A 25,005-nucleotide genomic window follows, 5' to 3' on the forward strand; every position below is an offset into this window, starting at 1 on the left:
CCCTTTGCTGCATGAAAGGTTGTGGTTCAGAAGTTCTTAAGCTGTGTTCCTGCCTACTCTGCAAACGCAGCTTTGGAGTGGACATCCTCTTCAAAGGGGAAGGCTGCTGCTTATGTCTTATCACACGATAGGCCTATATGGCAGACCTGCGCAAACCTTGAGACCCGACGGGCTGTACAGTACTCCCCTCCCCCAAATACAGGATCTGAAACAAACACTACACCAGTAACGACGGTCTAGTTTTAAAACTGTAAATGTGGTCTCTAGTCCTAGATGTGTGGTGTATACTTTTTGTGTGTTGATGTGTAGGGAAGGGTCAGTGACTCGATGGTCTTGGGAGTCTATCTTGATGTTTGTGGAGGGGTGAATATTGCTAAGTCATTAACAGCTTTTTGTTTAGGGTAAGTCACGAGGGAGCTGCCCAGTGAGAACAGTGAAAGAGTGAAGACGCGAGCTTTCCTAGGGATGGAGCAAACAGGTTTTGTATCTTATTTTTTAATCCGATGTAAAATTCGTGCATGGCTTCTTTTTGTTGTTGCTTAGTAATTGTCAGAGAAGAACACGTGAGGAAAAGTCTCCGCCTTCTCGAGCAGTCTTCATCATAGCTGGGGAGTGAAAGCTGCCCAGCCTAACCTACTGAGAAGCAACTGTCCCTTATAATCCTTACCCCGTCCCGCAGCCCTCCCCGTAGAGGAGCCACGTTGTTGTATTCTAGTAATTCACTGTGATTTATAATGAACCAGTGGTGTCATTCTCTTGTGCACTTTGTCAAACCTTCTACGTGACTTTAAATAAACTTAGTAAATTTGCTGGCTGCACCAGAAGTCTACTAGTGATTTATATATTGCATGATATTTTTCCATTTCAGTTTTGACATGTAGAATCATTTTTAATTTTGTGGCAATTGATAGTCCTAATAGCTCAGCTAATTTGAAACTAACAATCTTGCTATGTAAAAGGAAAAAAAAATGGTGTTTGTGTTCAGTAAATGTTTAAAAATTACCTTGAAGTGTGTGTCTTTATTGTTCAGTGTGAGATGATCTTTTGAGTTCACTGAGGAAAAAAGTTGTTGAGGTCATACATGGGCATGGAATAAATTCATACATTAAAGAACAGTTTAACTGATATAAAAAAAACCAACCCAAAACTTCCCTGCTTGTCTCTCTTCACTTCAAATTTAGATTCTGCAGAGGTAGTGATTATTAGTTTCTTTGAATAACCATAGTTTTTGTGTATGTATGCAGTTTTATTTTATTATCACATATCAATGATATAAAGATGCTTTATTGTGATATCTATGTATTTCTTTTGATTTTAAAATGCAAGTGGACCTTACCTTTTTAATATCTTAAGCATTAAAAAATTACCCACATGCATGTTTTTTTTTGGTCAGTCCTGAGGCTTGAACTCAGGGCCTGGGCACTGTCCCAGGCTTTTTTTGCTCAAGGCTAGCACTCTGCCACTTGAGCCACAGCACCACTTCTGGCTTTTCTGTGTATGTGGTGCTGTGGCATTGAACCCAGGGCTAGGCAAGCACTGAGCCACATATCCGTTCCTGATAATACGGTAGTGAACATCCTACGTGCAATGCTTAACACGTTCATTGATAGCACTGCGTTTTGATGACTGGCTTAGCCTCGCGTGTACTGCTCTGGGTTTCATTTTACTTTTTGATTGTGGCTTGAGCATGTAATCATGGAGTTGGTTGCACTTTTAATGGGAGAAGTAACAATAATATTGCCAGACCAGAATGACAAGTCTGTGCAGTAGTCTCCTTTTGTCATCAATTTCCTGCTCATGCTCTGCTTTGAGCCTGAAGAGTTTGCTGGGCACAGTTTAGCTTGTAGCTTTCTGAAAGGTTTCAGAGCCTAGGTGTGAGTCTTCTAATCCTTCTCACACCTAAGTGGCCATGCTGCTTCTGGCTGCATTTTCTGGTTTGGAACATGGTATCCTTACTTCAGGGTAATGTTGGAGCTTACAAAACAGACTGATAAAGAAGCGCTCTGGATATTTTATTGTGGTTGATTAGGCTTGACTGCTCTTTGCAGAGAACCTTGGTTCTGTCTCAAAGATAAATTGTGAATATTTTGTGTTTTGTAATTATAAGATGCAGTACAGAATAAGAGCTAGATCAGCTAAAGGTAAAACCAACGCTATTCTGTTGTGGAGTGCAGTGGGACGTTCACCATTGACGACTTGTATTAGGTCATTCCCGGCACGTGTGTATGGTGGAGAGACTGCCAGTCTCAGGGACCTGTGGTGTTCAAGTCATGTCAGGAAATGAACATGATTAAGCCAGTGGTTTCTGCCAGTGGTTTCTAGTGTAGTCTGTTCTGCATTTGGGAGCATGAGGCCATATGACTCAAGTCCCACGTATTTTTTTTTTTTCCACGTACTCAGCCTTGAAGATGATAGCAGGGTTCCAGTGTTCATCATAGAGTCACCCGTGTAGAGCAGTCCCTCCTAATTTCCTAGCTGTATGCTCATTTGTCGACCGTGGCTATCAATAGGAGTCACTTGAAGATTGCAGTGAAAGCGGCGCCCTGGCCCCTCTTTCCACCAGAGTCAGTCTGAACCCTCGGGGCCAGGGTTGTTGCGTTTGGCATCTTAAAGCTCAGGTGAGGATGCTTCCTCTAAAATGCATCTTCCATGTTCACCCCGCCCGGCACTAAACCAGCCGTGGACATTTTGCTTCACAGTAAATAGATTGAGAAGGGAGAATTAGAGAAAAGGAGAGATAGTGCGAGAGTTAAAGACTGAAATGGAAGCTTCTACTTCCTGCAGCCCGTGGCCATCTAGTTGGCGGAGGGTCCGGGGGCTGGCGGTGGGACTGGCCTGAGATGACACTGTCTTCTGCTTGAGAGCCCAGAGGTGAGGTTTGAGCAAACCTTTGGCCACACATAGCAATTTTGAAAATACAAATGCCACTCTACGAATCATATTTTTCCTCAGGACATTCTGGAGAAAAGAAAGACTGTTCAATCAAATGGCACACTTCAGATCACAGGTTCACAAACCCCTTTTCCAGGTTATGCCATTCCTAAGGGTGATGACTGGAGTGACTGTGAGGCAGTGTTTCCTTGCGACTGTTAGGGGAGCAGGCCCCGGTGTGCATTTCCGCCATGTTCTCTTGAGTCCCCTTTAGCTCTTTGAGGCTGGACTACTGGGAGGAGAGTGTGGCTGGGGAGGTGGCGCGCTTGGGTTCTCTTGATTTGGTCTCTTCACTTCTCCAGGAAATAAGAAGGAACATTTCCTAAACATGTTGGGGTTCCAGGAAGCAAAACAGGAATGGAATGGAATAGAGCGCTTGGCTCAAGAGCAGCCAGCACATAAAGAAGAGTCTCCAATCTGGATCGGCCAGGGCCAACCACCTGGCCAGAGGTGAAGGCTGGGGGTGGGGGGGGGGGGTGGGGATGTCTCTGGAGGGGCCAGAGACAGCAGCAGGCTAGGCAGCCGCCTGCAGGGAGCTGAGGGAGTGACAGCCAAGTCTCCCGGGGGTCACACTGCCAGAGAATGGAATGTCATTGCCTTGGTTGTTTTCAACACTTTAATTTATTCTTAAAAACATGACAGCAAAGGCTGCACTAGGCACGGGGCCATGTGCTTTTGATGTGTCCCTCTTTCAGAGAAAGTGAAGGCATAAGTTACTCGGCCGGGCACCCAGCATGCCCTTGTCCTCGGGGTGCCGCCATTCTTGGTCCTCATGTTCCATGGGCCGGAGACGCCCGGGGTTATTCAGTGCACTACAGAGCCCTCCAGAGCGCTCTCCGGGCCCGGGTCCCCACACCGGTAGGGAGAAGGGCGGGGTGGGGGCGGGGCCGGTACAAGGAGGGAGGACTCCCTGCCTTTAGCCCAGGCCTCTATGCTGGGGGAAGGGGTGGGCTGTGGAGCCCAGGGGTACCCAGCTTCCCAGGCAGGAGCCGCCGGGAGGGAGGAGGAGAGTGGGTGGTGATGCCTTGTAGACTCAGCATGTGGCCTGCATCCTGGAGTCTGTCTTCATCCCTGGCCGGTAGCTGTCACCTACAGGGCTCGGGGCTCGGGGAGTGGGGGTGGGGGGAGGGGTGGCTGGGAAGCACACCTCGGAGGTCGGAGGTGGGAAGAGGAGGCCCGGCGCCGCGCAGTGAGTTTGTACGCACAGGCTTCCTCCCGGGGTTTCTTCCAGAGGTGACTGTGGTGACGGATTTCTAGCACCTTCGTGGCTGGTGCAGCCCACGCTCTCCAGAGCCATGGAGAGGTCCCTTTAAGTCCCTCGGGGGTCTGTGAGGTGTTGCGGCCTCCAGGAGGGTGGCTTGTCTTCACTCCTGCGTGGGCTCCACCTCAGGGCACGGGCTCCATGGCTTGAGACCAGGCCGAGTGCGAAGCCGGCTGGGGTCCACGCCGGCTCGGCAGGGCCTGCACACCGCCCAGACTGGTGTCCAGCCCGTGAATCCAGGCCTCCGCCGAGCCTCACTCCAGTGCTTTGGGGGGGGAGCCTAGGCCGGGCTCCCGCTTGCGCTTGGCACTTTTAAAGAAGCCGAGCTGTAGGGGAAGCAGAAGGGGAGGTTGCGGGTGGGTCTGGTGGGTCCGTGTCCCAGCCAGCCCCAGGCCTTCCGCAGCACCGGAGCACCCTCGCCCAGAACGCCGCTCTGGACGGAAGCAAAATGGGCGGAGGCCAAGCGCACTCTGCCATCTTGCTTTGTGACCCTGCCCCAGCTGACATCTCGGGGCTCAGAGGCAGAGAAGACTGGTAGACGTGCTGACAGCCGGAAATGGCTGGGATTGGGGGCAGTTGTGGGTGGTGTTTGCTGCTTTTGCGGGTACCTGGTGGAGTCCCAGTGTGGGCGGCCTCTGGGGCCTTCAGCTCCCCACTGTTGGGGAACGGAGGGTGGGGAGCAGCTGATGGGGCCCAGGGCCCCGAGGCCGGAGCCTGTCCCCCCTGGGGTACCCCTCACCTTCCACAGTGCCAGCACCAGCAGGGAGAGCAGCAGGAGCCCCCCCAGGGTGCTGCCCACGATGATCCAGATGGGGATCTGCCAGTCCTCTTGCTTGGAGATCTCAAATGTGATCTGCACGGGGCGGGGGGGGGGGGCAGCAATGTCACTCGTGGGGGGGGGCTGGCAGCCCCTGGTGGGAGGGCCTCAGAGCAGCCGCGCTGCCTCAGCTGGGTGGCCATGCTGTCCCCATGGATTCTCTGCCTTGGGCCTTGGCGGCCTCTCTGGATCCTCCTGTACAGTGCTTCCTCTCTCAGCCCTCCCCGCCCCCCCCCTCTTCTCTCCGGGACATCTCAAGGTCGGCATGTTGTGTGGTGCGGCCCCGTGCCCCCTCCTGGGGGAGGCACAGCAGGTGCCCCGAGGCTCCTGGGCCACCAGCCCCTGCCCTTCTGCTTCCCAGTGTCCCCGCGGGCCGGGTGAAGCTCACCCCGTGTGTGAGGGGTGCTGACGCAGACACGGCCTCCCAGGCCAGTGCTTCTGGGACTTGGCCAGTGGGAGGCAGCAGAGACCCACGGCCCGCGCCCCTTCTGTTTCCATGGGATAGGCTGTACCGGGCTGTGCGTGGGAGACTCACCCACCCAGCAGGGGAGGAAGGGAGGGAGGACGCTTTCTCTGGGCCTCCAGCCTTCCCACGTGGGCTCTCCTCAAGGGACACAGGCTTGGTCTCCACCTGAGTCCCTCTGTCGCTGCCCCACCCTGGGGTGGGGACCCAAAGCACTGGGCCCACACCTACTTCGGCCTCTCTCCAGTCCCCCAGAGGGCCTGTTCCCGCCCTCCCTCTGTCCTCTCCTGCTGGAGCACAGGGGTACACAGCGCCAGGGGCTCGCAGGAGGGCTGGACGGGAGGGCCAGCTCTTCCTCCCATCTGCAGGGCCTGCGGGCCCCTGCGGAGCTTACCTGGCGGCTGGGGTCCTCTTCGGGGAAGATGAAGGGGCTGTGGAACTGCCTCTGCAAGGCTGCGTGGACCATGATCTTCAGGGACCTGTACTTGAGCTGTGCACGGCCAGACGCCCTGTTAGAGCGTCCGCCCCTTCTGGGCGGCCCCGGGCGGGAGCCCCCACAGCCGCCCTGCGCCGGGGGCCTCCACTTACTGCCTTGAGGGACCGCAGCCACAGGTTCCCTAACAGGTAGAAGCCCACTTCCTGGTTGGGAGCCAGCTTCACGTGGCAGTTGATGGAGACCACGTCAGAGTTGCTGTGATTCTGGAAGAGAAGACGGCGTGTGGGGAGCAAGAGCAGGGGAGGTGTCTGGCCTGGCTGTGTGCCGCCGGACACATGGCACAGCGTGACTCACTGGGAGGGAAGGGGGCCGGCACGGAGGACCACAGGGGTCCGGGGCACAGGGGCGGGGATGCCGGAGACTGCTGGACATGAATTGTTCTTGGGAGATCTCACGCTGCATTTGCAGTAGTTCTAGGAACAGAACTTGGAGTCTGTATTGAGGAATCTTTTTTTTTTTTTTTTTTTGCTGGTCCTGGGGCTTGAACTCTGGACCTGGGTGCTGTTCCTGAGCTTCTTTTGTTCGAGGCTGGCACTCTACCACTTGAGCTACAGTGCCACTTCGGGCTTTTTCTGAGTACTTTATTGGAGATAAGTCTCATAGACTTGCCTACCCAGACTGGCTTTGAACTGAGATCCTCAGATCTCAGCCTACTGAGTAGCTAGGATTACAGGCATGAGACACCTACTTTCGGCTGTATTCAGGAATCTTTGTTTTGTTTTTTTGCCAGTCCTGGGGCTTGAACTCAGGACCTGAGCACTGTCCCTGGCTTCTTCTTGCTCAAGGCTAGCACTCTGCCACTTGAGCCACAGTGCCACTTCGCTTTTTTCTATATATGTGGTGCTAAGGAATCGAACCCAGGGCTTCATGTATATGAGGCAAGCACTCTACCACTAGGCCATATTCCCAGCCCCTCTATTCAGTAATCTTTACATGTCCTTACCATAGAAACAGATTAAAGTGTATGTGATTACTGGAACAGATGTGGAAAAACTATTTTAGGCAATCTAGGGAGCTTCCTGAATCTGATTAACCCTGATGTGTATATGCACACCTGACATGTTTGTATGTTTGTGTATGTATATACAAATCCCATCAGGTAACAACAACTCCTTTAAAGGAGCTCATAATCAAGACAATTTTGGTAATCATGCTGTCAGCACCCTGGAGGTCCGGGCCGCAGTAATATGACAAGAAAAGCAATTTGTAAAGGTTGCATGGGAGAGCAACACAATAGAAACCCCAAAGGATATTTCAAGTAATTACAACTTAAGGGGAGGGACAACATTATTTGTGTTGCCGGCTTGCTGTCCATCCTAACTCACTCAAGGCCAGATCTTTGTAATAATGTGTTCAGAAAGTGCTTTGTGCAAGGCTCTGCTCTGGGAAACTGAACCAGATAAGTTCCACCCCCACCCCCACCCGCCCCCAGATGAGGACCAATGACCATGTGCTGAGAAACGGGTATGCGGATGTGGCAGGGACCCTGGGAAGGAAAACTTGAGACTCGATGCCTGGAGAGCTTCTGGGGTTGGAGCCAAGCTCCACGCATTTCTAAGGTGGAGGCCTCGCGGACGGGGTCAGAGGTCTGCAGTAGGAGCCGTGCGTATCCGCCTCCTCCGGCTCCCTCTCTTCCCTTCCCTTCCCTCTGCTCTTCTGGGTCCTGCTGGTCTTTCAGCCCCGCTGCACGGCACTTGCTTTCTACGTCCATCTGCCCCTCTCCTTTGAGGTAAGGCTCACATATGGCAAGAACTGTGGTTTCCCCGTCTGTTTCCTAGAGCAGCGCACAGCTGGGAGCCAGTAAGTCCCCCTCCTTCTCCCTATCCCTCCTCCCGCCCTCCTTTTGACTTGAGAAGGGGTCTTGCTGTGTTGCTGAGGTAGGTCTTGGGCTCAGTGGGCTCAGTGGTCCATTCACCTCAGCCTCCTGAATGCCAGGCTTAACAGGTATGAGCAAGGAACTCTTACTGACACATTTCGGGGGCCACTACAGCCCCCGGAGCAAGATGGCTGTCCAGGTACGCTTCCGGAGCAAGATGGCTTTACGGGTAAGGCCCTGTGGCTCTTAGTTTGGGGACACTCACCAACTGCGAGGCACGACTCAAGTCTTCCTCCATTGGGGTGGTTCGGTACTCGGTACTGTTTCCCCAGATGTTACAGGACGTGTTCACCTGTGCACACAGGCACACGCACACGCCAGTGAGCCTCAGGGCCGGCTCTGGCAGACCCAGGCCCCACAGTGCCCCTTTCCTCCTCTACCCAGAGAGGCCCGGCCCTGGGAGTCGGGGGCCAGGGTTTGAGGATGCGCGGCCATGCCTAGGCGGCGTGCCTGTGTCCCGTCGGCCCTGGGGCTTGGGTACCTGGTCGGTGAAGAAATCCCTCAGCACCACGAGACGGTTGCCGCCCCGGGTGGCGATGGGAATGGTGATCTTCATGGTCACCCCGTGGATGGGGAAGAAGCCCAGGTTCTGCACCTGCACCGGGAGAGGGCCTTTGCAGGAGGAGGGGCGGGCACCCACGGCCAGCCTGGGGACAGGCCCGCAGGACACCCGGAGGGAGGGGATCTGGGGGGGGTGACATGGCGGCCGCAGGCCCTGCGTCTGTGCCCTCCACGCGGGGGTCCCATGGAGGACAGGGGTGGAGACGGAGAAAGCCATGGATGCACGTGGGGACTGGGGACATGGCGCCAGCCTGCCGTCCATAGAGGGTGAAAATGTTTTACACTCTTAATTTTTTTAGTGTGTAAGTAAAGGCTGGGTGTGGCTAGTCCAGCCTGGGTGTTTCCAGAGAAGAACCGCGAGGCTGAGAAAGAAGCGAGCGAGGCTGGACTCGGGCGCTAGCTGCTCCCGCAGCCTTACCTTGAAGACGCAGCTGAAGGGGGGCCCGATGCCCCCCTGCCTCTCCAGTGAGCTGTTGGCCTTGACCTCGTAGTGGCTCAGGCTGCTGCTCCTGCAGGGACAGGGCCAGGCCACATGAACATGGCCACCGTGGTGGGTGACCAGTGACGGGGGGGGGGGGGGCGGAGGGTGTAACCCACCTGGTAAAGAGGATGTCGGCCTCATACTTGAGGTGGAAGCGGAGGAGGGCTGAGTTGTCGTCCTTGGTGCTGTCCTGCTCCTCGCTGTCACTAAAGGGAGAATCGGGGACCTTAGGGACTCACGGGGCCCGTGCCGGCTCACCAGGCCAGGCAGGAGGGGGGTGCTGACGTTGGCGCAGGGCCGGCGGGGGTCACAGGATAGCCGGGGGCACGGGATGGGAGGGTCACACAGGGCCTGGCACCGTAACCGTGCCGAGGGCCCCGCAGGGCGGGGTTCCGCTTCAGGCGTGCGATTTGCAGGTTGCGGGTCGTTGAGAAAGTCTCCCAACTTCTCTGAGCCTCCTTGTTCTGATCTGTAACTTGGGGTGGGGGGGGCGCCTGGATGATGGGCAGGTGTACCCTGCTTATTGTGGGATGATGGGCCTGTGTGCCCAGCCTTAGAGCTGCAACGACCTAAGGTGCCCTCTGAAGGCGAGGGGCTGATCGCCAAGCCTCAAGGAGTGAGGTGTGGGGGTGCCAGGGCGGGGGGCGGGCCGGGCAGCCTGGTTGAGGGTTCCCCGGGGGAGGGCGGGGGGGAGCAGCAGTGGGTTGCTTTGGGACGGGATGGGGAGGGCACGGGCCCCTGACCTGCCGGCGCCCAGCTGGACGTGCAGGTGTTGCAGGAAGACGGACTTGCTGAACTCGAAGTCCAGACGGAAGGCTACCTGCAAAGACGCAGGAGCCTGAGCGGGGTGGGGGGGGTGGGGGGGGGCTGTCTGGTCCTGCCTGGCCTCCAGTCCCTCTGTCCCTGTCCCTTCCCCAGGTGCAGCAGGGGAGAGAAAAAGGGGGAGCTGTCCAGTGGGCAAACCCCACAGCTGTGCTTGGGGGGGGGTGAAGCACTCGGCGGTGGGTGCCACAGGCAGCCCTCCCCCCCGCCCCTCCCTCCACTCCATTGCTAGAAGGCTGGGACGGGCTCACCCCGCAGGTCAACAGGGGTTGCCTCAGGGGTGGGGGGTCCCCACCACGGCCTTGCCCCATCTGTCCCTCCTCTAGTTCCCCCCCGGGTGTTCCTGGGGTTCACACAGGCCTCTCTGCCGGCCCGGCTCCCAAGGGAGGGGGAATGGGAAGCTTGTGTCCTGCAGAACTCCAGGGGACACCCTGGTTTCACCTCACTTGGGGAGCCTCCTTCCCGGGAGCCCTCATTCTGCCCCCTGCCCCCTTTCCTCCCCTTCCCAGCTTGGATAGGTCCCCATTTACCCCATTTACACTTAGGTCTTTTGGATGATGGTGTACCCCCCCGTCCCCCCACATGCCCGTCCCCATCTACCTGCCCCCCCCCCCCAGGTCCCTTGCTGTGCGCGGAGGGAGACGCATGCGGATCAGGCTGGCATGGGGTAGCCCAAGGCGCTGGGAGAGGGGTCGGGTGGGGTGGAAGGGCCCCCTGAGGTCAAGGGGTCCAGGTGCCCGGAGCCCCTTCCGTGTGCCCTTTGTTCTCTGTGCGCCCACTTCCTGCCTCCCCCCCCCCGGCCCCCCACCTGGCCGCTCACCTTGGCCTTGGCCCTGAAGAAGGGGTAACTGACATTGCAGACTTTCCTGTGCAGGCGTCTCTCCTCGTTCACACACTCAATGCTGCCGTCCGAGTCCTCCTGGGGGCCGGGGCGTGGGGGCAGCGGTCAGGGGGGCTGGGGGGTCTGGAGCCAGGGGGAGCACAGCTCCCCCTCCCCCAGGGCCGGTGTGGCTGGGCTCGGGCGCTGGGCGTCCCCGAGGGCCAGGAACCGGAAGTCCCCCACTCAGTCAGACCGGCAGCCCGCGGGCCAACCTCTCGCCTGAGTGGGGGCCTCTCCCGTGGCTCTGTGGTGAGACCACGGGTCGGGGGCTCCCCGGGGGCCCTCACACTGGCTTTCGGGGTGGAGGGACAGGGGCTCTTCCTGCATCGAACCGCCCCGCCCCTCCTCCTTCCAGCCCCACAGCCAGTGAGTGGCTCCTGGCTGTCCGTCAGGCTGCCTGGCCTGGGTGTCCCCTGCACACAGGGAAGAGACTCGGGGCTCTAGCTTGATGTGGGACTGGCGGGGGGGGGGGGGGGGGGTGGCCGTGTACTCAACTGCCCGAGTCTTTTCTTGTTGCTCTGCTCAGGAGACAGGGCCCCCTACTTCTGTAGCCATCGCGAGGGTGGAGTGGTAGCACGTGGTGAGGGCAGAGGCTGGGCCTCAGGGCTCAGAGCACGCAAGGCGCCGACCCTCTGGCTCTTGTGTATGGTGATTTGCTCCTGCTATGGCTGTGCCCCATGAGGCACTGCCTAGGTGTGTGTGCGTGTGTGCACACGCACGTGTATAGGCATGCGCTTGTGTTTGTGCGTGCTTGTGTGTGGTTTGGGAGGTGCGCATGCGAACTGTCCGGGCAGGCTGTGTGTGTTTTGCACGGGAGCAGGGCATGAGCCCAGGATGTGCGTGCAGGCGTGTGCGTTTATTCCCCTGGCTGTCCGTGTGGCAAGCGCGCTCGGCCTGTCTGCCTGGCTGAGCTCGTGCCGGGCAGGGCTGGGTGGGCAGCCTCTGGGAGGAGCCCGCTGCTGCTGCTAGCCTGCTTCCCCCGGCCATGATGGCAGCGCCCCACAGAGCATCTGCTTCTGTGCCCCCACTTGTTTGCAAAGCCCTTCTGGGCACAGGAATAAGCACCTCCCTCCCCCGGCGACAACCAGGCAGAGGCTGGCGGGAGGCCTGGGCCAGGGGGAAGGGAAGGCTCGTGCAGGTGGAGCCCTGAGGCCCAGGGACAGACAAAGCCCTTGGAAGGCCCCAGAGGGGCTCCTCCCACTCTGGGCGGAGCCAGGGGCAGCACTGCCCCAGACCAGGGCCCGGGGGGAGGCCTGTTTGAGGGTGGGGGGCTGCGGCAGGGGGCAGCGGGCCACTCTGGCTTTGCTTGCCTGCCATTCCCGTGTGTGCAGTGGGGCGTAGGTCCACGGGGCCTCCGCCCTCGTGGGTGTAGGCCTTGGGGAGCGCGTGGTGGGCAATGATTCTGACGGACAGCAGGTGCACGCCCCCTGCCCTCTCCGTCCCAGGCCCACCTCTGACTGCCCGCTGAGGACCTCCACGGGGCCGGGCCTCACCGTGGACCGCACAGAGCACCCCCGAGGAGGACCCCGGCGGCCCCCTCCCTCCCCTCCTCCGCCCCCGGGCCACACCTTCTGGATCAAGCTGGCGAACTGCAGGTTCGTCGACTGGGAGATGTTGAGGACGGTGTTGTAGGCGTTCTCGCCGCGGTTCTCCAGCGTGGCCTCCACCGCCACGCGCCGGCGCGTGCTCTCCACCACGAACACCGTGGTGTCGAAGGACAGCGTGTAGGTGGAGCAGTCCCGCGCGGACCTCCGCAGAACCCGCTCGCAGTACTCCCTGCGGGGGCGAGACCGGCGGGCGTCGGGGAAGGGCGGACGCAGCCCCAGGGCTGCGTGATGGGGACAACGGGGCCCTTGGCGGGCCTCTGCCTGTGGGAGTGACCGCTGGACAGGAAGGACGAGGCGCCGCAGGCCGGAGTTCTTTCTTTCTCCCCCCCCCCCTTTGGCCAGTCCTGGGACTTGAACTCAGGGCCTGGGCGCGACAGCTGAGCTTCGTTTTGCTCGAGGCCGGCCCTCTACCACTTGAACCACAGAGCCCCACTTCTAGCTTTTTCTTGTTTGTGGGGTGCTGAGGAATCAAACCCAGGGCTTCAAACATACTAGGCAAGTGCTATACCACTAAGCCACATTCCCAGCCCTGTGCGTCTTTTCTATAGAGAGGCCAGAAAGTCTAGGGATTCAGCCGGTGACCTCTGTGATGACTTTGACTAAGGATTAGACACCAGCACCCCAAACTGGGATGCCGGTCTCCACTCTGACATACTTTGTGGTTCCAAAGGAAGGACTCGTCTCATTCACTCTGACAGTGGGTCACTGAGGCCCGGCATGGGCCTGAGCTCACGGAGGAGGTAGAGGCGGAGCCCGGGCGAGAACCCGGGCTCTGGGTTCAGGACCACTGAACCCGGATTCAGATCCACACTGCCTATGAGCAAGGTGTGTGGTAGCCGTCAGAGCCCGGTAGCCCCCAGAGCAGCGGGGGTGGGGTGGAAGGGGGGGAGGGGGGGGCGTTGGGGAGCAGCAACGCACATGGCCGTGGGCAGGTCGCTCCGGGCGTCCAGCACGAGGTCAGGAACGCAGTGCTCGTCCTCATTGCAGCCGTTCCAGAAAGGCACCTGGGCCAAGGAGGGCCGGGAGGGGTGGGTGGGTGGCCGGCCGGACCGGGGCCGTCCGCGCGGCCTCCAGCCCCGGTCTTTGCGATGGGCCCTCGAGCCCGTAGCCCACCGGCCTCGGCCCCCTGCTCTGCCTTTTCTCGGGACTCCTCCCGGCGATGGATTGCCCTCCCTGCAGGGTCTCCTCCTTCCTAGACGTGACACAGAGCTTGGCTCCTCCTGGCCCCGGCGGGTGTAATCCAGCCGGCATGGGCAGGGGTTTGGGCACTGAGGATACGGGGTGCAGAAGGCGAGCAGCCGCCCTTAGCGCGGGAATACGGCCACGCCAACGGGGGACTCAGTACAAACACGGGAGATCGGGGCAGAGGATGAGTTAGCTAGATGGACAGGGAGGCAGGAAGGGAGGGGGGAGCCTGTCCCAAAGATCCCGGGGGACAAACATGGCATGGGAAGCGATCGGTAGTTCAGCGTGGAGCTATAGAAAGAGAACGGCCTGCGTAGCGGCAGGCATGGCCGGCGCGGGGACGGAGATTGGGAGAGGAGGCCGGGAGAAGCGCTGCCATTGCGCCCGGGATCCTTTGGCCGTGCACAAGGAATCTAGACAACAGACGGTGCCATCCGGGAACAACTTGTGCCCTCAGGGCCTCGGCTCGGTGACTGGACCCCAAGGCCCGGGCCGATCGTGATGCCTCTTACTGCGTTTCAAAGCCTCTCTCTAACCCTCAGCGGGTAGACACCGTGTTCTCCAGCCCCGGCCCGCTCCCCCAGCTTCCTCAGACAGAACCGACGGCCGCCTGGCCTTTCCCTGCGGCTGCAGACACGGCGTCTGCCAGGTGCCAGGAAGGAGACCCCGGCTGCCCAGAGCCCAAGTTCCAAGATGTGTGGGAGGGGGCGGCCGGGGAGAACGGCTAAGAGCAGACGGGGGGGGGCTGTCGGTCCCCAAACATGCAGAAGACCAGGCCCCAAGGGGCTGGGCCCCTCTGGTCTCATGTCCACATCTATTTATCAAGTGGGGGGCAGGAAACTGAGAACACAGGTCCCTGTGGTCCTGTGACTCCAAGTTCTGTGCCAAGGCTATGGAGATGAGGAACGCGGGTCCTAGCCTAGGGCATGGTGCGTGTATAGACACGTGTGCACATTTATCTCTGTGCACACATGTGTGCACAGCGTGCGTGCATACATACATGTGTGTATCCACACACGCACACACGGACATGCATGTTTATGAATGTGCACGCACGCGCGCGCCGATTCATACGTGCACGTGAGTGTATATGCAACGTACACGTGCGTGTGCACCTGTGTGTGTGTGTGCGTATCTGCGGGGCCGTACCGAGACTCTGAGCGTCGTGGGCCAGCCGTGGTCCAGCACAGGGCCGTGCTCGGGGTCTTCCAGCAGGTACTCGACCGAGAAGGCCACGGGCTTCACGTAGTCGGCAGTGTCCTGTGGGTCAGAGGACGGGGGTCAGAGCGTACCGGGTCCCCGGTCCCTCTGAGGAGTGGGGCTGGCTCTCCCCCTGGGCTGGGAGGGGCTGCGGCCTCGTCTCCCTCGGGGTCCGTGCCCCCCACCCCTCCACACAGCGTCCAGCTCACCAGGACGTGGAAGTTGATCCGCTGACAGTGCTCCTGGCCCGAGGACAGCAGGACGGCCCGGTTGGTGAACTGGTCCCCCCCCTCGTCCAGGTGGGCCCGGGGCATGTACCGCCTCTCGTCCATAGTGGCGTTGTACCGGATGCCTGGGGGTGCGGGGGGCAGAGCGGGCTGCTGGAGCCTCAGTCCCCCTCCCCCCATCAACTGCCGCTCCCCCTGGACAGGAGCAGACCTTCACCCTGCACCCTTCACCTTTCACCCTTCACCCTTCACCTTCCACCCTTCACCCTTCATGGCCCGAAGCTTCCCTGATGGACACCGTGGCTCAGGGCAGGGAAGGAGGAAGAGATGGAGGAGGGTAAGGAGGCAGAGGGGGAGAGGAGGCGATGGGCCAGAGAGGAAGAAGACGGGGAGCGCACGTCTGTCATGCTAGCAGCTCAGGAGGCTGAGATCTGAGGATGGCAGTTCTAAGCCAGCCCCAGGCAGGAACGTCTGTGGGACTCTGATCTCCAAATAACCACCAGAAAACCCACAAGGGGTGGCGTGGTTCCGAGTGGTAGAGCGCTAGCCGTGGGTGAAAAACCTCAGAGACGGCGCCCAGGCCCTGAATTCAAGCCCCACGACTGACAAAAAAACGGAAAAAGAAAAAAAGAATCGAGAGACAAAGGATAAAAAGACAAACGATCCCAAAAGCAATACTTAAAAAAAACACACACCATTTGTTATAAACCAACTGTACAACTCATGGAGGGGGGAGAGAAAAAGGGGAGGGGGAGGCAGGGGAAAATGAGGGAGGAGGTAACAAGTCGAACAAGAAATGGACTCACTGCCTTATGTATGAAACTGTAACCCCTCTGTACTTTGCGTTGACAGCAAGTAAATATTTTTATGTTTACTTGTTTTGTTTTTGTTGCCAGTCCTGGGCCTTGAACTCAGGGCCTGAGCACTGTCCCTGGCTTCTCTTTGCTCAAGGCTAGCACTCTGCCACTTGAGCCACAGCGCCACCTCTGGCCGTTTTCCATACATGTGGTGCTGGGGAATCGAACCCAGGGCTTCATGTATGGAAGGCGAGCGCTCTTGCCACTAGGCCCTATCCCCAGCCCCCAGTAAATATTTTTAAAAAGCGAAAAAAAGAAAAGACAAAAAAATGTAAAAAAGAAAAAGAGGAGAGCAAAAAAGGAGGACACAGCAAAGCCCACCGAAGAAGCCAGGCCGGAATGAGAGCCTGCTCCCCATCTCACACTCTGGGGTCCCCCTGGCTGGTCAGAGCCTCTGTGTGGGGGTGAATGGACTCTGCCCCTGGGGAGCACTCCTCCGCCCTCTGGCTCCACCCTGGGGTTCAAGGCCTGCAGCCCCTCCCTCCAACCTAGTAGCATATTTTGCCAACCCTCTGACCCCCAGCTGTCTCTGCCCTCAAATCTCCCTTTCCTTTTGAAGTTGAAACTCCAAGCAGGGCATAGTGGCCGGGACCCCCCCCCCCCCCACATCAGTCCTTCTCTTTCCATGGGCCTGGGCCTTGGCTGAGAGCTACATGTCACCCCTCTTCCTGTGCCAGCCCAGCAGGACCTGGACCCACCCCCTTCACTTTGGGGGGGGGGCAGGCTGTGGCCAGTGGGTTGGATGGGCCTGCCGGCGGCCTGTGCACCTGGCCCTGGCTCCTAGCTGCCCCCTGCCGGCTAGCTCTAGATGCTTCTAGATGCAGGCCGACCCCTCTGGCTTCTACACCCTCTTGCCTTCAGCCCTGTGGTGCCCAGACTGCACCCGGACTAGCTCCCTCCCCATCCCCTGGGGAGGTTGAGCCCCCGCTCACCGCCACCCTGGCCACGGCCCCGAGTCCCCAGGGATGGAAAGAGAGAGACCGTCATCGGAGCCGGCCCTAGGTGTGACCTGGCGCTCACAGAAAGCCCAGGCGGTGGCACAGAGCCATCCAGGAGAATGGGGAGACAGATCGGGGGGTGGGGGGGGGGACGGAGGGGCCTGCCTTACCGACGGTCGCTTCTGGGAAGTGGGGCGCCAGGAAGACGGGCGTGAAGCAGAGGAAGGCGGCCAGGCAGGTGGCGTCCCTGCCGTTACGCTGGCAGTCCTTGTGGAAGATGTTGATCTTGGACGGCTCGAAGCGGAGGCTGGCGTTGATCTGCACTACAGGCCGGGCCCTGGAGGAGCAGGGCAGGTGAGCTGGGGGGGGAGGGGGGCTGGGGGGGACAGGTGAGCTGGGGGGGGCTAGGGGGGGAGAGGTAGATATTCAGCAGGGAGCAGAGAACCTTGGCTATCGCAGATGGGACCAGAGAGCGTGGACAGGTGGGGTTCCGCCGCCTCATACCCCAGGACTGCACCTGCTGTGAGCCCCACGGACTTCCCCTCGCCCCTCGTCACCTCTCGTGCAGGGATTCCAGCCCTGAATGTGTCTTGACGCCCACGCCGGACCCCAGGACCAATCCCAAGAGGCATGGCCGTGTTTTTTTTTTGGCCAGTCCTGGGCTTGGACTCAGGGCCTGAGCACTGTCCCTGGCTTCTTTTTGCTCAAGGCTAGCACTCTGCCACCTGAGCCACAGCGCCACTTCTGGCCATTTTCTGCATATGTGGTGCTGGGGAATTGAACCCAGGGCCTCATGTATACGAGACAAGCACTCTTGCCACTAGGCCATATCCCCAGCCCATGGCCGTGTTTTAAAGCAGTGCTTCCCCAGTTGGAATCTGCTCATAGCTCCCCAAACCTCCGGGTGTCGTGTTGAGAGGTAGAGACAAGGACAGGAAAGCACTCATCCCACCGTGTGTGTGTGTGTGTGTGTGTGTGTGTGTGTGTGTGTGTGTGTGTGTGTGTGAGATGTGCCAGTTCTCAGGGTCTGTCAAGTAATTAGCATTGCCAGTATGAGCCACTGGTGCCCGGCACAAATTTTCTTCAAGGTGTTGTAACTAATAAAATAGACCTCACCAACACTTATGGTTGAAAGTTCAAATTTCGGGCTGGGAATGTGGCCTAGTGGCAAGAGTGCTCGCGCCCCATATACAGAAAATGGCCAGAGGTGGCGCTGTGGCTCAAGTGGCAGAGTGCTAGCCTTGAGCAAAAAGAAGCCAGGGACAGTGCTCAGGCCCTGAGTTCAAGGCCTCAGGATTGGCAAAAAACAAAACAAAACGAAAGCTCAAATTTACATCTTATTATTATTTTTAATCTAAAAGTAGTCATCCTGAGGTGCGGCAGGGCTGGGGTCCTCTAGGAAGCGCTTTGGGAAGGGAAGGGAGGCTAGAGGCGCTGGGGGAGGAAACCCTGCATATCACACACACACACAGACACACACACACACACACACACACACACACACACACACACACACACGAGGGAGGAGGAGCACATCCCGCCTGAGACAACACCAACCTGACCCTTTAGGAGCTCAAGAAGTACAAGTGGGGGGAACTCCTGCAAAGCCCAAGCTTTTAGGACAGATCCTAGGACACACGAGGGGCGTGTGCACCCCAGGTCTGTCTGAAGTCCACGAGACCCATGGAGAAGAGGGGCGTGGACTCCAAGGTGGCTAACGGGGATTCCCCAAAACGAGGAGACGGGGCGTGTGTCGCCGGCAGCGGGTGGTCACCGAGCCCCTAGGGAACGAACGCCCTTCACCCCGCGAGGGACCGGGAGGAGCCAGGGAACTGACCACAAGATGACGGCGCTGCCCAGGGCGCCCACAGCCAGGTCCACCAGGCCGTCCTCGTTGAGGTCCAGCTGCCCGTGGACGCTGCAGCCGAAGAACTGGAGGCCCGGGGCCAGCTCCGACGCGCCGATTCTCTGCGAGGAAGCAAAGGCCGCGCGTCCGCGGTGGGTGCGAGCCTAGAACCACGCTTCTGGAGTAAACGATTGCCTTTTTTTTTTTTTGCCAGTCCTGGGCCTTGGACTCAGGGCCTGAGCACTGTCCCTGGCTTCTTTTTGCTCAAGGCTAGCACTCTGCCAACTTGAGCCACAGCGCCACTTCTGGCCATTTTCTATATATGGGGTGCTGGGGAATCGAACCCAGGGCTTCATGTCTACGAGGCAGGTGCTCTTGCCACTAGGCCACATTCCCAGCCCTAAACGATTGTCTTAAACGTTTTCCAAAGGAAGCACCTCGACACATCACGGGTGGGGAGTCCATCGGTATCTCGGATGAAGAACGGCTGCCTGCTACCGCGAGCTCGTGGGTCACCCTGGCTGGGCCCACGGCTGGGGTGGGAAACAGGTGCATTTCCTGCAAGGCAGGAGCCCAGGCCGGGGCTGGCTACACACCATCAGCTACGTGGAAAGGTGCTGGGGGGGGTGGGGGGGGTGGGGCTGGGGGGGACCTTGCGTGGACGGGAAGGCCAAGAGCCGGGACGCGCCCGGGGCTGGATTTGCCTTGCGGCGGGCGCGGCTAGAACCGGCGCGAGCGCGGCTGCTCTGGGCCTCACCTGCGCGGGCGTCTTGAGGACGCCGCCTCGGCGGCCGTGGAAGATGTAGACGGCCCCCCTGTGGCTGTCCTCCAGGGGGGCCCCCACCACCACGTCGTTGTGGGCGTCCTGGTTGAGGTCTCGCACGGCGGCGATGGACGAGCCGAAGCGGGCGTTCTGGTAGCTGTAGGACTCCTTCAGCGTGCCGTTGTAGACAAAGCGGCTCTGCGGACCCCAGGCCGCGGAAAGGCTCAGGGCTGGGGCGCGGGCTTTCGGGGCGACGGCTCCCCACAAAATGGGCACCCAGGCCCCTGCCTGCACCGCGTCCCATCTCCAGGACACCGGAGTCCTGCCCCCCCCCGGCTCGGTGACTCGAACCCAGAGCCAGACAGGACCTTGGCTGGCCCGCGGTACCTGTCTCAGGTTGTAGACGTACACCTTGCCGCGCTCGTGGCCCTCGCTGAAGTACATGGGGGCGCCCACCAGCAGGACGTCCGTCACGCTGTCGTCGTCCGTGTCCACCGACGTGATCTCGCTCCCAAAGTAGGAGCCTATCTGTGGCAATGTGGGGGGAGAAGGGGGGAGGGTCGGGCCGGGCTGCCCCCCTCCCCCGTGCTTTCCCAGAGCACACCCCGCTCCCCGCCGTTACCTGCTCGCCCCGCAGAGCCTGGTGGATGGTGAGGCTGCGGTTGTGGTGCATGGTGAACAGGATCACTTTGCCCGTGTGGTTGAACCGGGGGGCTCCGGCCACGTACACCCGGCCCTGCCTGGAGGACACCACGGATGTCACGGTGTACCCTGCCGCGAGAGGAGACAAGAGGGTGGCTCCGTGGACCCCGCCGGGACGGGGCACGCGCGGAGGCCACCGCCCGCCCTGGGCACAAGGGAGCGGGGGCTGCTCGGTGGGCCGACTTCGGCCCGGGGCCCCTGGCAGCTGTGGCCCTGCGTGCGTGGATTAGTGAGGAGGTGGGCTGTGTGTGTGTGTGTGTGTGTGTGTGTGTGTGTGTGTCAGTGAGGAGGCGGTGGGCTCTGGCTCCGCGTGTACTTGTTCCCTGTCGGGCTCCCTGTGCGTGGCCCAGGCTGGAAGCCACGCCTGGACGCCCCCACGGAGGCCGCCTCGCCTCGCCTCGCCTCCTCGTCTGTCTGGGGGCTGCGCGGCGCTGCCCGGGCGGCCCGGGAGCCGCTCTGCTGGCTGGCGGTGCCGGTGGGGAGCCGGCCCCGGCCCCCACCCCGGCCTGGCGCCGTCCGCAGCCCGCGCAGACGCCCAGGGACGCCCCGGGCCTCCTCACCCAGGTAGGCGCCGTGGTTCTTCAGCTCCTCGGGGAACTCCTTCAGGTAGGCCTCGCGCAGCGGGATCACCTTGCCGCCGCTCGTCTCCTTCAGCACCGCCCCGTTCCAGTCATAGGCGCCCACCGCGCCCAGCAGGATCCCGTCCTGGCCCGGGGGAGGGCACCCGATCAGACCCCGCTCCAGGGCCGCCCCGGGTCCCGGGAGCGGTGCGGGGGGGGGGGGGCTGGGGGTCCAGCCAGGGACCCCGGGCCCTCCCTGGGTCTGGAGTTGAGGCGTTTGTGCGGGAGGGAACTGCCATGCCGGCTGCTCCGGGCCAGGGGGCGCTCTCGGCTCCTGCTACCCCCGTATCTCAGCAGTGACTGGGCCTCGGACCAGGGACCGGGGTAAAGCGGCGCGGGCACGGCCAGGCCGGGCTGCGGCAGAAGGCCGGGGAGTACAGCGCGCCCAGCCCCGCGGGCCCCGCGAAGGTCCCCCTATGTGCGGCATCCCAGGCACCCCCAGGTCTGTGGGGGTCACGGAGTCCCAAGAGACACCCCCAGCGTGTACGCAGAAGGCCACGGCGGGTCGTGAGAGAGCGCACACAAGTCCCCCCGCTTGATCTCGTGCCGGGGGGTGGGGGGGGCTCTCCCTTCTCGGTCCTGGCTCTTCCACCGCCCCCCCCTCCCCCCAAGGGTCGCTCAAGCGGCCCAGGCCTCCACTTGGGCTTCTCCGGTGCCCAGCACCCAGCACGCGTGGAAAGATGGGTGGAGCCAAGCGTCTCCTCAGCCAGAGCCACCGTCATCCGGGCCTTGGGGGCTCTGCCAGCCCCAGCCGGCAGTCCTCCCCTGGTCCTCCCCTGGTCCTCCCCCGGCGCGCACGTCCCGGGACGGCGGCCCTGACGCGGCCCAGATGTCGCTCGGGGAGATCTGAGCGAGTGTCGTGCCTCGGCCCATCTGCCGGCTGCCTGGTGCGGGGTGCCTGCTCCTCTCCGATCTGGGATTTCTGAGTCAGACCCCCCCCCCCTCCCCGCCCCCCTCCCCCCCTCCCCCCAGAGCTCTCTACAGACCGGCTGTGGAGCGGAGAGGGGACGGGAGGGCACGGGTGGGCGGTTTCCTCACTTGTTTCCCTGCAGCAGAACACGAGCCCCTCTGGGACTCAGTTTCTCTGTCTGTACACGGGGGATCCCCGCCCCGTCGCAGAGGGGCAGGGGGTGGGTGGGTGGGTGGGTGGTCGGGGGACAAGGAACAGCGTGAACGAGCAAACGAGCCGAGTGTCAGCCTGAGGAGTGAGTGTGCACACAGCCAAATATGCGCACACGAGCTACACAATACGCGTACACGCACACACCACACAAGCACACGAACACACATGTATACACACACGCGCACACACACACTGGACACCTGTCTCTCCCAGACACATGGTCTGGGCACAGTTCTCCGTGCAGGACTTCACTACATTTGTGAAGTGCTTCAGGACACCCCAACTCTCCTCTCTGGGGGGGTGCAAGAGGCTTCAGACCCCCAGCCCGCACCGCCCCCCCCACAAAGGAGACCCCGGGAGAAGGCTGCAGAGTGACAGCGAGGACCTGAGACGCGGCCTTAAAACCAAGAGCTGCTGCTGGCACCTGCGCTCCGCTCTGGGAACGAGGCCTAGGCGGGCCCCGAGTCTGCACAGAAAGGGGGGGGCCACGCAGCGCAGCCGCCGCTGGGGTTGGCACCCCCGGACGCCCTCCCAGCCGGTGGCAGGCATGGGATGAGCCTTGGCATCTCAGGCCTGAGAGACCGGAAGGGAGGGAGGAGCTGGGTGCGGGGTGGGGGTGGGGGTGGGGGGTGGGGGGTGGGGGGGTGGGGGGTGGGGGGGCCGCCGAGGGGGGCCGGCCCCAGCCGTACCTCCACCACGTGCGAGGAGAAGCCCGTCTGCGACATCTCCAGCCCGAAGGACGTTTCGTTCTTGTTGGTGCCTGGAACAAGGACAGAGAGAGAGAGAGAGAGAGAGAGAGAGGTCAGCTGGGCCCTCCTCCCCTCCCCCCACGGCCCCGGGAGCCGGGGGGGGGGCCCTTTGGAGGGGGGCTCTGGGGTGGGGTAGTCACTGCCACCGTGACTTCCGGAGGCGGGCCCGAGGAAGGCTGCGGATTAAGTCGGGTGACGGGTGTGCTTGCTATAAATGGCTGAAAGGGAAGAAATCAAGAAAGGGCACGGAAATAGCCACGTGTGTGTGTGTGCGCGCGTGCACGCGCGCGTGCGTGGGTGTGCACACGGGCATGCATGCACAAGAAACGGCATTTCCCCACTGCCACCATTCCCAGTCAACACAGGTTTGGTTCCAATGCCTTTGGCCAGTTCCAGACCATCTCGCTGACTCTCGGGAGAGGGGGCGCTGGTTGCTTACAACACTGTGCAAGAGAGCCGCTGGGTGTCCGCAGCCCTGTCCTGGGGGCCTTCCCGCCTCCACAGCACCCAAGACGATGATGGCTTCCGTCTATCTGCTTCGGAGCTGCTGGCTTGGCCGTTTCGGCACCGGCGTGGGGTCAAGCCTTCGCATCTCCTGATCCCTCTGTAGTGTCTGCAGCTTGTCACTCTCAAGGCTCTGCAGACTTCTTGGGCTCGAGAGCACGGCCTTCTCCTGATGTTTGTGGTCCCCAGAGCCCAACGTTGGGAGACACCACCGCAGCATCACATAGAGCAAGCAGACTCAGGCAACTGGAATTCTCTACAGGGCCTCTCGTGCGCCCGTGGTGCTGATGATGATTTTGGGTGTGTACAGTAACAGCGCTGGAGAGGCAACGGCACCCTAACCCGTGGAGTCCGGCCCACTGGGCTGCCAGATGTCTTGACATTCTAATGCATCCAGACATTTCTGCTTGGGCGAGGACCCAGGCGAAAGCCGCCGTGTTGTTGGGGATTGGATTTCCCCCCTTTGGGAGTGTGGAGGCCTTCTACGGGCCGGACTCACCTTCCAAGCTGAAGATCCTCTCGCCCAGGGCATCCACAATGTCCTTCAGGGCCGCCTCGTCGGTGACATTGAAGAAGTGCTTGTCGTCAGGGTCACTGGCAATGTATTTGATTTCACTCAGGAAGGTTTCTGGATTGATCCCCCTGCGGTTGTAGTAACCCAGGACCTGCCAGGGGGGCAGGAGCAGGTGAACAAACAAGGGCACAGCACAGCCAGGAGCCAGGGTGGGGAGGAGCCAGGACTGTCCAGTAGCCATTCTTCAAGGGGTCATTTGTGTGTGTGTGTGTGCGTGTGTGTGTATGCACATGTGCACACCAGTCCTGAGGCTTGAACTCTGGGCCTGGAAGCTGTCCCTGAGCTCTTCTGCTCAAGGCTAGCACTCTACCACTTTGAGCCACAGCGCCACTTCCAGCTTTCTAGTAGTTCCTTGGAGATAAGAGCCGAGGACTTTCCTGCCCAGGCTGGCTTTGAACCAGGATCCTCAGATCTCAGCCTCCTGAATAGCTAGGATGACAGGTGTGAGCCACCAGTGACTGTACTGGAGTTTGAACTCAGGACCTTGAGCTTCCTAAGCTGATGCTCTCGCTACTAAGCCACACCTCCAGATTCTCTTTGTGGGTCCTTTTTGCGAAGCGGGGGATCTGGGGCTTGGGAGGCTGGGTATTTGCTGGCTTTTGCGGTTTCTGAAACTCCCTGGCAAAGGAAGGAAGAAACCAACCCACAGCTTTGTGGGTGGGCCTGGGCGGTGCTAAGACCCTCAGCTTCTTCAGAAGGGACCTGGGAGCCAGCGTCCCCCAGGGGTTTCGGGGTGACGCCCCCCCCCCGCGTGTCACCAGAGCCATTGGGGGGGAGGGGACTCCTCGCCAGGCAGGGTGGGGGAGGGGAGGACTCACGGCCACGGCGTATCGGGTCACATTGTCCCTCTCGCTCTGCCGGATCACTCTCTCCAGGTCCGGGCTGTCATGGGACTCCCCGTCTGTGATGACAATCATCACCTTCTTGGCCCCTTTCCTCCCTCCCTTCTGGAATGCCTCTGACCTGGAATGGGACACAGGGACGGGGCAGGGGGTGAGAGGAAGGCGGGGGGAAGGGCGGCGGTGGGAGCCAGGGCCGAGACCCCCCCACCCCCCCATCCCCCGGAAGCCCCCCCAGATGGTGTCCGCGGGTCGACCCGCTGAGCTCTCCCGGGACGGTCCCCGCGGCCGTGACACACAGCTAGCCCTCGATCTGAGATGGGCCCCGCACACACACGTGACGCTACCGAGCAAATTCAATGCCGAACGCTGTCCGGGTCTCCGTCCCTCCTCTCTGCTCGATGTGGCTGGCGGCTTCCACCACGTCTTTGACCGATCTGTAGTCGTTGAGGTGGAACTCGTGGACCGCGTCTTCTCCATACTGAACGACTCCCACCTGCGGGTCAAAAGCACAGGACAAGAGCCGTCTCCACCCGGGGGGGGGGCACTTAGACAGCTGGGGGACGCGGGGTCTTTGGGAAGGGTCTCCCCGCCTGCAGGGATCCAGGGCAAGGTGTCACCCTTTCCAGAAGCCACCGCAGCCCAAGGCTTGCAGGCTCCACAGAGCCTGGGGGTGGCCCGGG

General features: G+C 60.5%; 1 protein-coding gene across 1 annotated transcript in view; it reads right to left on the minus strand.

Annotated features, from left to right (window-relative positions):
* Positions 1 to 4,101: 4,101 nt before the first annotated feature.
* The window catches only part of Itga11 (integrin subunit alpha 11), a 49,575-nt gene continuing 28,671 nt past the window's right edge, over positions 4,102 to 25,005 (minus strand). The window contains exons 7-30 of the mRNA XM_048329681.1: positions 24,670 to 24,818; positions 24,302 to 24,446; positions 23,409 to 23,574; positions 22,346 to 22,416; positions 20,474 to 20,618; positions 19,834 to 19,982; positions 19,599 to 19,739; positions 19,206 to 19,409; positions 18,440 to 18,570; positions 16,773 to 16,939; positions 14,790 to 14,932; positions 14,530 to 14,640; positions 13,114 to 13,199; positions 12,157 to 12,364; positions 10,529 to 10,627; positions 9,630 to 9,706; positions 9,003 to 9,092; positions 8,824 to 8,914; positions 8,326 to 8,439; positions 8,050 to 8,136; positions 6,061 to 6,171; positions 5,867 to 5,962; positions 4,932 to 5,045; positions 4,102 to 4,518 (exon numbers count right to left, since the gene is read on the minus strand). Of these exons, the coding sequence (XP_048185638.1) occupies positions 4,447 to 4,518; positions 4,932 to 5,045; positions 5,867 to 5,962; positions 6,061 to 6,171; positions 8,050 to 8,136; positions 8,326 to 8,439; positions 8,824 to 8,914; positions 9,003 to 9,092; positions 9,630 to 9,706; positions 10,529 to 10,627; positions 12,157 to 12,364; positions 13,114 to 13,199; positions 14,530 to 14,640; positions 14,790 to 14,932; positions 16,773 to 16,939; positions 18,440 to 18,570; positions 19,206 to 19,409; positions 19,599 to 19,739; positions 19,834 to 19,982; positions 20,474 to 20,618; positions 22,346 to 22,416; positions 23,409 to 23,574; positions 24,302 to 24,446; positions 24,670 to 24,818 (2,967 nt within the window). The 3' untranslated portion in view covers positions 4,102 to 4,446. The remainder of the gene's footprint in view (positions 4,519 to 4,931; positions 5,046 to 5,866; positions 5,963 to 6,060; positions 6,172 to 8,049; positions 8,137 to 8,325; positions 8,440 to 8,823; positions 8,915 to 9,002; positions 9,093 to 9,629; positions 9,707 to 10,528; positions 10,628 to 12,156; positions 12,365 to 13,113; positions 13,200 to 14,529; positions 14,641 to 14,789; positions 14,933 to 16,772; positions 16,940 to 18,439; positions 18,571 to 19,205; positions 19,410 to 19,598; positions 19,740 to 19,833; positions 19,983 to 20,473; positions 20,619 to 22,345; positions 22,417 to 23,408; positions 23,575 to 24,301; positions 24,447 to 24,669; positions 24,819 to 25,005) is intronic.

This window comes from Perognathus longimembris, chromosome 20 (assembly GCF_023159225.1).
Source record: "Perognathus longimembris pacificus isolate PPM17 chromosome 20, ASM2315922v1, whole genome shotgun sequence".
NCBI lineage: Eukaryota > Metazoa > Chordata > Mammalia > Rodentia > Heteromyidae > Perognathus > Perognathus longimembris.